The sequence below is a fragment of the Gossypium arboreum genome, chromosome 11 (assembly GCF_025698485.1).
Source record: "Gossypium arboreum isolate Shixiya-1 chromosome 11, ASM2569848v2, whole genome shotgun sequence".
Lineage (NCBI taxonomy): Eukaryota > Viridiplantae > Streptophyta > Magnoliopsida > Malvales > Malvaceae > Gossypium > Gossypium arboreum.
The window spans coordinates 107723606-107736581 of NC_069080.1; the positions used below are offsets into that span (position 1 = coordinate 107723606).

A 12976-nucleotide genomic window follows, 5' to 3' on the forward strand; every position below is an offset into this window, starting at 1 on the left:
GCCTTCTCTTCTCCAAGTCGCCTTCCTTTAAAAGCTGCTTCTCGCTTTCTCTCACACTGACTTACTGATGTGGGATTTTAACAGAAAAAGTTTAAGATACTGATTGTTGTGCTCCTATTCCTAATAAAGGAGAGATAGTTGCCTTTACCTGGGCCACTTAGGACTTGTTAACAGTCAAACCATAAAGAAAACAAATTTAGGATTCGGTAGATTAGGTGCCACGTATGCTCCATTATGAAGTTTGATCTCCTTTGGTAAGGAAAACTCCATTTTGAAGCTACTTGGACTGATAAAAAGACTTGGAGAAACAAACAGGTAACCTAGCTGAATTTCAGGTTTAAGAAGTTTAGTGTTTGCATGGAACAAGGTTTGTTGGCGAATCGCAGACTAAACAACTCTCAATTCATGCATTGGAGTTTGGAAAGTCGGCGAGACATGGTAGAATTGTGGCACCAAAGAAATCTGACCAAGTTCAGGAAACATATATCATGATTAAACACAAATTCAACTAATTATGAAGCTTACATAATGAAATTTTTGTAGCTAGAATTAAATGAAAACCATCTATGTTGACAAGGATATTGCAATTGCGATCTCTGTAGAATTTGTTCTCAAATCTATAATATTTAATGTATAGTTAAATTATGTCACTGGCTTCCATGTATTTCAACCCTGCTTTGCTATTATATTAACATGATGATTCAAACGATTTGCATCATAGCTAATTGGGAACGAGGTGGACAAAGTATTAGAAACTCATATAATACATCATGTATTTCAATAAGGATACTGAATACAGTAGCAGTAATACCTTATATAACAATATGCTTTACAACAGATTAGCAACTAACTATAACAGAATACAACTGACTATAACAAAATACTAACTAATATAGTTACTCTAACATTCCCTCTCCAGTATCTGAAAATAAACAGCTCGCAGAAACCACATTCAATCGATCTCGACAGTGAGAAAAATCTCCAACCGTTAACGGCTTAGTCAACACATCTGCCACCTGATCACTTCCAGGAACAAAACTCACACAAAGATAATTGCTCAAAACCTTCTCACGAACAAAGTGAATATCCAACTCCACATGTTTCACTTTAGCATGTAGCACAGGATTAGCAGCTAAAGAAACGGCACTAGTATTATCACACCAAATGACTGGTGTACCACTAAGCATAAAGCCTATCTCAGTCAGCAGTGATTGAAACAACACCATTTCAGATGTTGCATTAGCTAAACTTCGATATTCAGCTTCCGTAGTAGACCGGGAGTCAACACTCTATTTCTTGGACATCCATCCTACAAGATTATCTCCTAAGTATATACAAAATCCGGAAGTAGACTTGCGATTTCAATTGAACTTGCCCAATCAGCATCACTAAAGTTAAGCTCAGACCAGAGGCTTGAAATAACAATCTATGGTCAATCGTACCCTTAACATACCTCAAGATACGTTTCACAGTTGTCCAATGTACATCATGAGGTTGATGCATATATTGGCTCACTTTATTAATAGCAAAAGATAAATCAGGACGGGTTAAACATAAGTATTGCAAGCTGCCTACAACCTGTTGATAAAGAGTACCATCTGACAACGGGACTCCAGTCAAAGATGTGAGAGTTGGTGAACTTATCATAGGAATAGCCACAGACTTAGCATTCAGCATGTTAGCACGTTCCAGTAACTCACGAGCATACTTTTTCTGAGAAACATGCATACGGTCTTATTGTCTGACCACTTCGAGTCCAAGAAAGAAACTAAGCTCCCCTAAGTCTTTAAGAGAAAATTGACGATCAAGACAAGAAATAACAGCATCTATTTCAACACAATCTCCACCTGCAACAATGATGTCATCAACATAGACAAGAAAGTAAACACTTCCAGCATATGTATGTTTGTAAAATAAAGAAGAATCTGCCCTTGAAGGCGTAAAATACAATTGATACACCAAAAAGTTCCTCAACTTTTCAAACCATGCCCCTGGAGCTTGTTTAAGACAATATATAGTCTTATTTAATCGACAGGCTAAAAACTGCCCATGCTCATCACAAACTTCAAACCGAGGAGGCTGCTTCATGTAAATGTCCTTGGCTAAATCTCAATTCAAAAATGCGTTGTTCATGTCAACTTGTCGAAGCTTCCATTTCTGTGACACAGCTAACGCAAGTATCAGGCATACAGTATTGATTTTGACAACTAGACTAAAAGTCTCATAATAATCCAGTCCTGCTACTTGGGAAAATCCTTGAGCAACCAAACGAACCTTATTACGTGCTACACTGCCATCAGAATTTTTCTTGATTTTAAACAACCATTTGCAACCGACTAAAGATTAATTCGCCGGCACTGAAACTAAATCCCATGTGCGATTCTGAATTAAAGCCTGAAGCTCACCATTAACAGCCTGCTTCCAAGACGAAATTTCTATTGCCTCATGAATAGTCGAGGGTTCCACATCACTTACCGCTGCAATATATGTCTTTGGTTTGTAAATCCCTATCTTACTCCTAGTCATCATTGGATGACTATTTATTAAAGAAGAGCTTTGTTGTTCAACAACTGGAGCTAAATGATCTTCTGAATTACTCAAAGCAGGATCCACAAGACTAGTATCCACAGGACTAGTATTACTAGCTAGAGTGGAATCAACAGTAGGTTGTTCTGATATATTTGCTGGAGAAACCATGAATATAGGTAAGGAGGTAACATCATTCATGAACTGCACAGATCTATTGTCAGGGATAGAAACTACAGACTTTGACAATTAAGCAAATGGAAAAGTAGCTTCATCAAAACGAACATGACGAGAAATATAAATACGTCCATACCAATCAACACATTTATATCCCCTGTGATTTGTGGCATAACCCAAAAAAGTACAAGGAGCAGACCTGTATTGAAGCTTGTGATGATTATATGGCCGAAGAAGCGGATAGCAAAGACACCCGAAGACTCGAAGCTGTTGATAATCCGATTTGCAACCAAAAAGCTACTCACAAGGAGATATACCTGCTAGACCTTTAGTTGGAAGAACATTCATGATATACACAACTGTAGCAAATGCATCAGCCCAGTAGGAAATAGGCAAGGAAGCTTGAGCTAACAGCACTAGTCCTGTTTCAACTATCTGTCGATGGCGACATTCAACGAGACCATTTTGCTCTGAGGTATGTGGGCATGATACACGATGAGCAACTCCACATTGTTTCAAATATATATCAAATGATCGAAACTCACCACCACTATCAGTTTAAAGCTGTTTGAGTTTAACACCTAACTGCAGCTCAACATATTTCTTAAATGAAAGAAATGCAGAAAAGGCATCAGATTTTTTTTTAAGAAAATAGATCCATGTGTGTCGAGAAAACGAGTCAACAAAGGACAAGTAATATTGATAGCCAGAAGAAAAGCAAGGAGCTGGCCCCCATACATCAACAACCACCAGTTCTAAAGGGGTAGTGTACACACAATCAAAAGAACTAAAGGGCAACTTGTGTCCCTTTCCTAGCTCACAAGCATTACACAATGTATAGTTTGTATGTGTCGAAATTCTAATATTACAAGAATTCAAAATACTACGAACAATATCACATGATGGATGACCTAATCTCCGATGCCACCTGTCGAACTTAACATCTGATCCCTACTGTTGAAAAGACTCTGATAATGCTGTGCTTTCAGTATTAAAAGCAAAATCTGATTTGACAGTATCAAACTGATACAACCCATTCAACTCACTTTAGAATAGCAATGTCTGATGAGTCTTCAAGTCCTTAACATAGCAGCAATTAGGATAAAATTCAAAATATACACCATTATCTTTAGCAAACTTAGAAACTGAGCATAGATTTTTTTTTAATATCAGGAACATATAACAGATCCCGAAGCAATAATGGACTAGAATCATCAGCCAAGAGAGATGAACCACCAACATGTGTAATAGGTAGAGAAAATCCATTACCTATAACAACCTTACCTCCACCATTGTACAAGCGAGCATCAGAAAATTTCGCTGAGTCATTTGTCATATGAGCAGTAGCGCTACTATCAGGATACCAAGCCGGATCAACAACTGTAGACGGAACTGCAATCCCAGGTGATCCAGTCGACTGAACTCCATGACCACCCGTTGAACACATTGACTGTGATATTATCCCCGATCGCCTATGCATACAGTTTGAACCAGAACTAGAAGACCCACGTGATGTCTGACCAATAACTGCAGGCATGTGAAAGTGTGAACTTTGACCACGCTGAGTAGAATCTATCTCATTAAGTGTAGGTTGAATCTGTCGAAGAGGTTCACAAACTGTTGGGTTATGGGCATAATAAGATGAATGCAACCCATCATTTGTACAACACATATACGCTTGAATAGGCTTTCGACCTACATGAGAAGATCTAGCCCAATACTCAGTATCGTCCCTGAAGCTAGAGTTTTCTCCTTCTCTATCAGATGCCGAGTCATATTTGTAGAAGCAACGTCTAGCAAAATGCCCAAAATTTCCACAAATCTAACACTGTGGTCTTGCACCACCACCACGACGTTCACAACCTCGACCACGATGAGAACTCTGTGATCCACGTGATAAACGGAACATATCAGGTGGAGGTTGACTGGCATATAACGGAACACTTTGAACCGAAACATCCTTGTGCACCGCTGCAACATTTATTGAAAACACCATATGGGAAAAATGCCCTTGTTGCCGAGCCTCAGCATCCAGAAGTGCTGTTGTAATCCCTTGAAGATCAAATGGTACTCTGCTCGTGGTGATAATCGACACCACATGATTAAATTCAGGTGGTAAGCCATTCAAAATAGCAGACTGTTATTCTTCCATTGTCACACATGTCCACATCCTGCCAAAGAATCACAACGATGCTTGATTTTCGCTAAATACGCAGACATAGACAACTCATTTTTACGAACATTATGCAGCAATGATCGATAATGCATCACCTTAGTAGTAGAATGAGACCTAAAGATACGCATAAGGGTCAACCACAACTCACATGACGAACCAGAACTCCCGACTAACTGATTATGCAGCGTCGGACTAATAGTCGATAGAAGCCATTCTGGAAGTGCAGAATCTTGTTGTTCATAGCACACGTACAAAGGATTCTCGTCTGAAACACCTTATTCATCGACATCCATCCTCGGAGGAATAGAAACCGTCCCTTCAAAAAACATTTGCAACCGATGAGTCTTCACAATCAACAGCACATGCTGTTTCCAGGCCAAGAAATTTCCATCATCTATCACCACAGCAACCTTCTATGAAGGAAGAGCCAAAAATTTATCTGTTGCGAACTCCATAACAAAAAAAAATCACTCTGATACCATATTAGAAACTCATATAATACTTCATGTATTTCAATAAAGGTATTGAATACAGTAGCAGTAATGCACTACAGGAAAATAGGGCGTTTTATCAAAAAACGCCTCAAAAATTATAAAACACAGAGCAATAGCGGCATTTTAGCAAAAACGCCGCTAAAAATTGAGCAATAGCGGCATTTTTTGTTAAAACGCCGCTAAAACCAGAGCATTAGCGGCGCTTTTGGTAAAAAGCCGCTAAAGACCAGAGCATTAGCGGCGCTTTTGGTAAAACGCCGTTAAAGACCAGAGCATTAGCGGCGCTTTTGGTAAAACGCCACTAAAAGTCATGTAACTCCTAAAATCCTAAACCCCAAAAAAAACATAAAACACTAATCTATAACCCCTAAAATAGTAAACCTCTAAGCCCTAACAAGCCCTAAACACTAAACTATAACCCCTAAAATCCTAAACGTCGCAATAGGTGCATTTTTAGTGGCGCTAGGTTATAAACGATGCTAATGTTAAATTATTTTGTTAAAAAATTCGTCGTTTAGCTGTCTTATTTTTTACCCACACCTGATACACTTAACATTTTTCCCGTTTTTCCCCAGTTCTATTTCCCCCTTCTTCCTCATCCTAAATCCCTAAAGTATTATCACCCATTCCCAAATTCGACATCCTAAATCCCTAACGAATTTATGGTAAAGTAACAGATTAAATAAGGTCTTATTTTTATTTTGAATTTGATTTTATTTTGATCATATCTAAAACCGACTTTATAAACAATATAAATTAACTAGACCATTCACTTAGCTATGGGAAAGTTAATTTCATTTTAGTTACTTAATCATGAAAAGTTACACTTTGATAACTAAACTATTTAATTAGAAGTTTTCATTTAATTAAGTTACTGGTCATTAAAATCAATGTTATGGCTTTCTTTAAACCCTAACCCTTAAATCAATAATCTTTTAACCCCCAAACCTTAAATCTCTAACCATAAATCCCTAAAACTATAAACACTGATCAATAACTCTTTAAACACCAGACCTTAAATCTCAAATCATAAACCCTTAAAACTCCAACCCCTAAACCCCAACCCTTAAACCCCAAGCCTTAAAACTAACCTCTAAACCCATAAACTATAGATCATAAATTATAAACCCTAAACTATAAACCATAAATCATAAACTCTTAAACTATAAACCCTAAAATCTAAAAAATGAATTTCATATGGATATTAAGTATATATATGTTCATGGCTAGGATTTAGGGTTTATGGTTTAAGATTTAGGTTTAATTTTAGTGTTTAGGGGTAAATATGGTGAACTACTTAACTTGTGTATATTAGATTTTTTATAATATAAATCTAAATAAGATAAATATAAATTATTATTTTTAAAAATATATATCAAAATGGGTTAAATCCCAAAAGCATACGTGAACAATGGTTTAGTGTGCAATTGTATACATGCATGAACTTTAATTTGATCCAGTTCTTGTAAATTATTAACACAATTATATTGCATATATAAATATTTATATTTATTCAATATAAAAATATATTGATGTATTTATACTTAAAAGAATAATACTTGTATTGCTTTGTCATTTTGTATTTTTTTAATTCATCGATTCCATTTTATTTCTATTAAAGTTTCCTTTTGTGTTTTATATGTTAATTTAAAATTATAAAATATTCAAAAAATTAAAATTTAAAAATAAAAATAAAAATAAAAATAAAAACTTAAAAATAAAAACTTAAAAATTTAATATTTAATATTTTAATCCATATTTCAGTTAAAAATTTAATTTTCAAAATTTTTAAAAAATGATAAACTCAACACAAAAATTTTGAAAGAAAAAAATAAAAAAATGTTAAAAATAAAAAAATTTAAAATTGAATAATAGTGGCGTTTTTAGTGAAAATGCCGCAAAAGATTAAGCTATAGTGGCGTTTTTTTATGAAAACGCCGCAAAAGACCAATAATTTTTTATTACCCGCCCATTATTCCCTCTTCTTCCCATTTCTGTCGCGTGCCCTAAATCCCCCAAGTAAAAGTTTGTACTTAATTCTTTTTCCTTTTACTTTGAAAATTTGCCCCCAAATTTCCCATTTCCAACAACACCAAATGTTTGAGGACGACGAGAGGCAGCAATCTCCGCCGTCGAATCTTCTTCCCTAATAGAAAAACTATAAACTCTTTTTTGCGTGTGTATGAATTAAATTTTTTTGTCAATAAATGAAATTCTTTGAAGATAATACAATCTTTTATAAAAATTTATTTCCGAATTAGGGCTCTTGATTTCTTTCTCTGTCAGCAAATTGGTCGAATTTTATTTTTGTTTTTATTTAAAGTTGAAGGAAAAGCATAGCATTTGGCGTACAAGTGATAACTCACAATTTTCTTATGTATTTAGTTCCCTACTTTTTAAGCCAACCATTTTGCTTCAGAATCTCTTTGCGTTGGGAACCTTTTCAAAGTTCTTATGCTTTTTTGGCCTCTGATATTTGCCCAGGTACTTTCAGTTTATTTAATCTTTATTTTTTTCCTAGGTTGTTTAACTAAATTGATTTAATTTCGTTTGGGTTTCCTTCTTGAACTAATTGTTAGGAGCAATTTTATTTTATTTTTTTACTTGAGTTTTGTATAATCTTTTGTCTTGGAAATATAGAGATTCATCGAAAGGAAAAAGAAGAAGAAATGGTTTGGAAATTTAGTCAGGTAGGAAAAAGATAGTTGAAAATTTTCGGTAGCTCTATTAGAAAGAAAATTAGAGTTAAAAACAACTTTTATTTAGGGGTTTTATTAATTTTTTAAAGTTTGATGATGTTTTTCGTCTGTGTTTAGTTTAAGCATTGTTTTTCTTACTTGAAATTTTATTGAAGTTTTTCTTCGTTTTTTTTTTCTTTTTTGAGATTTGATCTAAGAGAATGGTTTTAAATTTTGGTTTCTGAACTATGAAAATTCCCAGATCCATTTTGCAGCACTTGATTCTGTTTCAGATTGAGCCAAACTACTTTCTGCATTAGTAGTCATCAAAAGAACTCTGTTTTGAGCAAATTGGAAGTAATATTGACATGTCCTTTCTCGGTTTAGTGCTTTAGTTATTGAATTTCTTAAGCTTGAATAAAAGGTTAGAAGGAACTGAGATGGACATTGGAGCTCTTTTAACTTCTGCCGGAATCAATATAGCTATATGTGTTGTGCTATTGTCTTTGTATTCCATACTGAGGAAACAACCGAGCAATGTTAGTGTGTACTTCATGCGGAAGCTTATTTCAGAACCAATAAGTTCTGTTGAAATTAGCTTTGAGCTTTTTCAGTTATCTATCTTGAATTTGAAAACATTTTCCTTAATTAAAGACTGAAGTATAGACACAGAGAAGACTCAAGAATGAGTAATTCTCTTATGCGAAAAAAAAAAGAAAAAGAAAGAAAGGAAAACAGAAAGAAAATCTCATTTATTGTAGTTCATGTCTTTGTGCAGCCAAGTCAGTATATCAATACCCTTCTGGTGCCCAAAGATGGTGAAATTCCCATAGACATCCAAAGTTTATCTTCACAAGGAATCTTTGACGTGGTATGTTTGCATATAACCATATCTCCATTCTTATTAAACTAAATTTCTCACAGCTGCTAAGGTTAACTGACTCATATGATCACTCAGAGTTGGTTCTATTAAGCCAGATTATTTGGAGGAGAACCAATCCTAGAACTAGAAAGTTCCCTACAATTTCCTTGCGTTCCCTGTGGAAGCCAGTCCACTATCTACTACTTCCATCCAAACCCCAATCTCCTCATTTTAACCAGGAAGCTATTTGGCACCTTATTAATAGCCATGTTTTTGTCTCCAAAATGGGCTCTGTTGAAATACATGTATTGGGTTAGATCTTTCCTTTCCTATCTCATGCAAACAATCTTGATTAGTTTTACAATCCATAGACTTGAGTGTTCTTGTTAATGAGGAAAAAGTAGTCTACCAATGTGGTAATCTCCTATGTATTTATATTCGAACATTAAGTAATACAAATGACTAAGGTACTCGATAACTAGACACTTTTCAGTTATATTTTGAAACTCTTTTTTAACCACTAATTCTATATGATTAGATAACAAGCTGCATAACTTTGGTTCTCTGCAGGTCATTGTTAACTCCATACATGACCTAAAAGTGGGCACAATTTTTGATCCAGTCTCATTGATAAATGCTCTTGGCAATGTGGTGAGTAGGTATATAAGGACAAAGGATTAATTAAAACTCGACCGTATAATTGGTTTCACGAAGAGTAGCATACTTTTGTGAGTCTAGAAATCATTCTATTGGATTCATCTGAAGTATGTAGAATTTGAAAATTATACTTCCAACAACCTATGTCAAATAACTTTCACATGCCTTTTAAAATCTATACAATGATCATAACATTCTAAAATTCGAGAGAGATAGTAGGATGGGTGTTTTTCCTTTTGCCAGCAGCATTCATGTAGAAGTGATACTCATGCTTTTTATTTATTTATTTTTATTTTTGCTTCTCCCATTTTATGTTTTAGTTAATTAGCACTCGAATGAAACCAAAGCCAAAACCGATGTTGTGTATGATGATATTTATGGCTTGAAATTGCTTTAAGTCCTCTGATTTCTAAAGAGAAATAGAAAAAAAAGACTGAATGTGATGTAATAGGGATTTACGCTGCTGATGTGCATTTTCTGATGTTCTTGTATCATTTTTCCCCTTTTTTCTTATTTTTACCTTTTAGGGTTAGTTTTAGTTTTTACCACTCTGTTGTTTTTTGTTGAAGAGATATGTAGAATATTAACCATTTGATTTGAGAGATGCCATTGTTAAAGCCACGAGAATTGTACAAAGGCAATAGGACTTTGTATTTATGTAGGAAATACCATTTTTATTTAAAGCATTTTGCCAATCTTTTGTACGTAATTAAAGAGTGAGGTGTTTGAGGTTTATCATTCACTTTCATGTCTTGATAAAATATAGTTTGGGGTGGAATTGAGCAAAGGCTTGAACTGTGATTTCGAGTTGAGTTATGCATTGGCTTTCTCAAACGTTCTCGCCAAAGAAAAGGAAATTACAAGGAACAAGCGTTCAAGATCCAAGGTAAGCTATGAGAGTTGTTCAAAGTGGCCTTTTGGTCTAAATCTTGCCTTGATGATGTCTTATTTATGTATTCTTTTGTTTGATCAATTGGAGGTCCATCATACTTTGAATGCTTTTTTTTATATTCAACCCTCTCCTACCATATTATAATCAAGTGTTCTTAAGTTGACAAATGAACTGTAAGAGCCCATTCTTGTTTATAATTTCATTGAGTTACATATAAATGATTTTTAAAATTGTGTTTATAACTTTTTAAAGTATTATATATATGTCAAATTCTTGCTTGTCATTGCACTATGTTTATGTTCTTGATTTAGTATTTATACTCTAATTTGGCTATTTTTAATCGATTTATTCCTTTTAAAAAATGAAATTTAGTTCGACATTAAATTCCTTAAACTAAATTATATAATTTCAAAAATCTTATATGATAAATAAATTATATATAATGTTATGTCAATTTACTAGTCGATACGGTTTGTTGAGTAGGATTATTGTATTATACGCTTTGTTGAGAAGGATTATAAGTTAGCGATACGGTTATTAGAGGGTTGTTGAAGTATTGGCCTTTGACTAATTGTCGGAAGGAAGTTCTCTTCCTCGGGAACTTGAGGAAGTACTTGAAGCAACACACCTGTGGAGTTCCAACGATGTATGGTTCCGCTTTTGCATGATTGCACGTTGCCTCAATAGCTTACATTTCGGTATGCAATCTTTGATCACAAGATATGTAACACCCCAAACTGCCCAGACGTTACGAATCGAATCCGTGTCACATTGAAGTGTTTTTCAAAATCATGTTTTCATTAAAACCCTTCTTGATGTTTAGAAACTTTCATCGTTTAAACTTGAATAAAACCTTAGCCTTATTTTTTTCCAAAACGTGATTCATTGTAATAATCAAAACATTGTTAACAACCTTGTAAAATCTTATGGGAAACTTTGAAAACTTGTAAACCTTTGTAGTGGCAGAATCATGTTATTTTAAAAAAAATAGTTAAGTATCAAACCTTCTTTGTCATGGCTTAAAGTGAATGGATACTACGCACTGTAGGATTCAAGAAAGGAGAAGGTGAGTCAATTAGACTGCTTAAGTACCTAGCTCTTCCATGATCCAATCCTAGACATGCACACATCCATTGCCACACTTTAAGCCTATTACTTGTCCACGAACAATAAATTAAGTTTAAGTCTATTTAAAATATTTATTTCCTTTGAAACCATTTACGTTGCGGAAGCTTTGCTCGGAAATCGTGATATTTTGAAAATAAGTAATTTTATAAAATAAGCTTTAGAGCTAACCAATTTAATAACCCAAAATATTAAAAATAATAAAAAGAGCAGCCTTATTACAACTTAAACCAGAATAAAAATGATCAAAATAATAAATGCAAAACTTATTTTAAAGAAAACAGAAACTTAATCTTTGTGGCCACTCTGAATCCCGCCCAGCTCCAAGTCCATCGATCTAAGGCTCACCTGCAAAAATGGGAAAAAGGGGGGTGAGTTTGGAAAACTCAGTGTGTAAAGTATCCCAACCAGAGCCCAAATCAGTTCAAGCTTTACTGGGCCTAAGCCCTATTCAGAATTTAGTGTTAACTGGGCCTTAGCCCATATCAATATTAATCGCCCATAGCCCCTTACAAGATAGAGTATACTGGGCTAGCCCATATCAAGATCAATCTGGGCCGTAGCCCTATTACAAGTCGAAATATATTGGGCCTTGCCCATATTAACACGATTGGGCCCATTTTAATACATTGGCCCATAATGTAATCATCTCATATGATTAATGCATGATAACCCCATCCAACCCTCGCACTTCCTCCGTCCATCCTTACACTTCCGTGGGGAATAAATCACCCACGCCATCCCTACACTTACGATTAAGTTAGCACCGATCATGCAAGACTAATTATAATCCGCAAAGAAAGTCGCTTATATCGTAATATGTGGCACGACCACCGAACAGTTCTTCCTCCATAACAAAACCCAACCCCATGCAATGATATACATGTCATGGCATATAACAAACAAAATCGAATATCATGTATTTCACCAAAATTAACCCTAGGGGTATAACGGTCATTTAGCACCTAGGGTAAAACGGTAATTTTCATACTTAGGGTAGTTTAATAAAATTTACTATTCTAGAGTTTACATACATATTCTAACCATTAACACAATAATGTAAACACTTACCGAAGCGTTTTTCAAATCCAGCCTGCTGGCCCACTAACCTATTTTCACCCATTAAGCCCAAATATACCGAAGTACGAAATTACGACTCTGCAATTATTCTCGCTTGCGATTATCAAAATTAACAACCAAACTACCTCACAAGCGCCAGACGTCAAGAAGTTCATAAATGCCGCTTTTCGCTTTTTCTTTTTACCGATCTAGTCTATGAGTGGGTGTCATTTACACACCGATTTGCGACGATCGCTTCGAGATCCCTTCGATGTCCTACAATTTATTAGCACGTTCTTATTTACAAACCATAATCACTAAACCCCAAAA

At 34.8% G+C, this 12976-nt stretch overlaps 1 protein-coding gene across 1 annotated transcript; it reads left to right on the plus strand.

Moving 5' to 3' along the window:
- Positions 1-7364: 7364 nt before the first annotated feature.
- LOC128283931 (uncharacterized) lies at positions 7365-11130 on the plus strand. Its single transcript, XM_053021344.1, has 5 exons — positions 7365-7857; positions 8830-8922; positions 9484-9564; positions 10337-10456; positions 11044-11130. The coding sequence occupies exons 1-5, from the start codon at positions 7828-7830 to the stop codon at positions 11128-11130; spliced, it is 411 nt and encodes a 136-aa protein (XP_052877304.1). The 5' UTR covers positions 7365-7827.
- The last annotated feature ends 1846 nt before the right edge of the window (positions 11131-12976 follow it).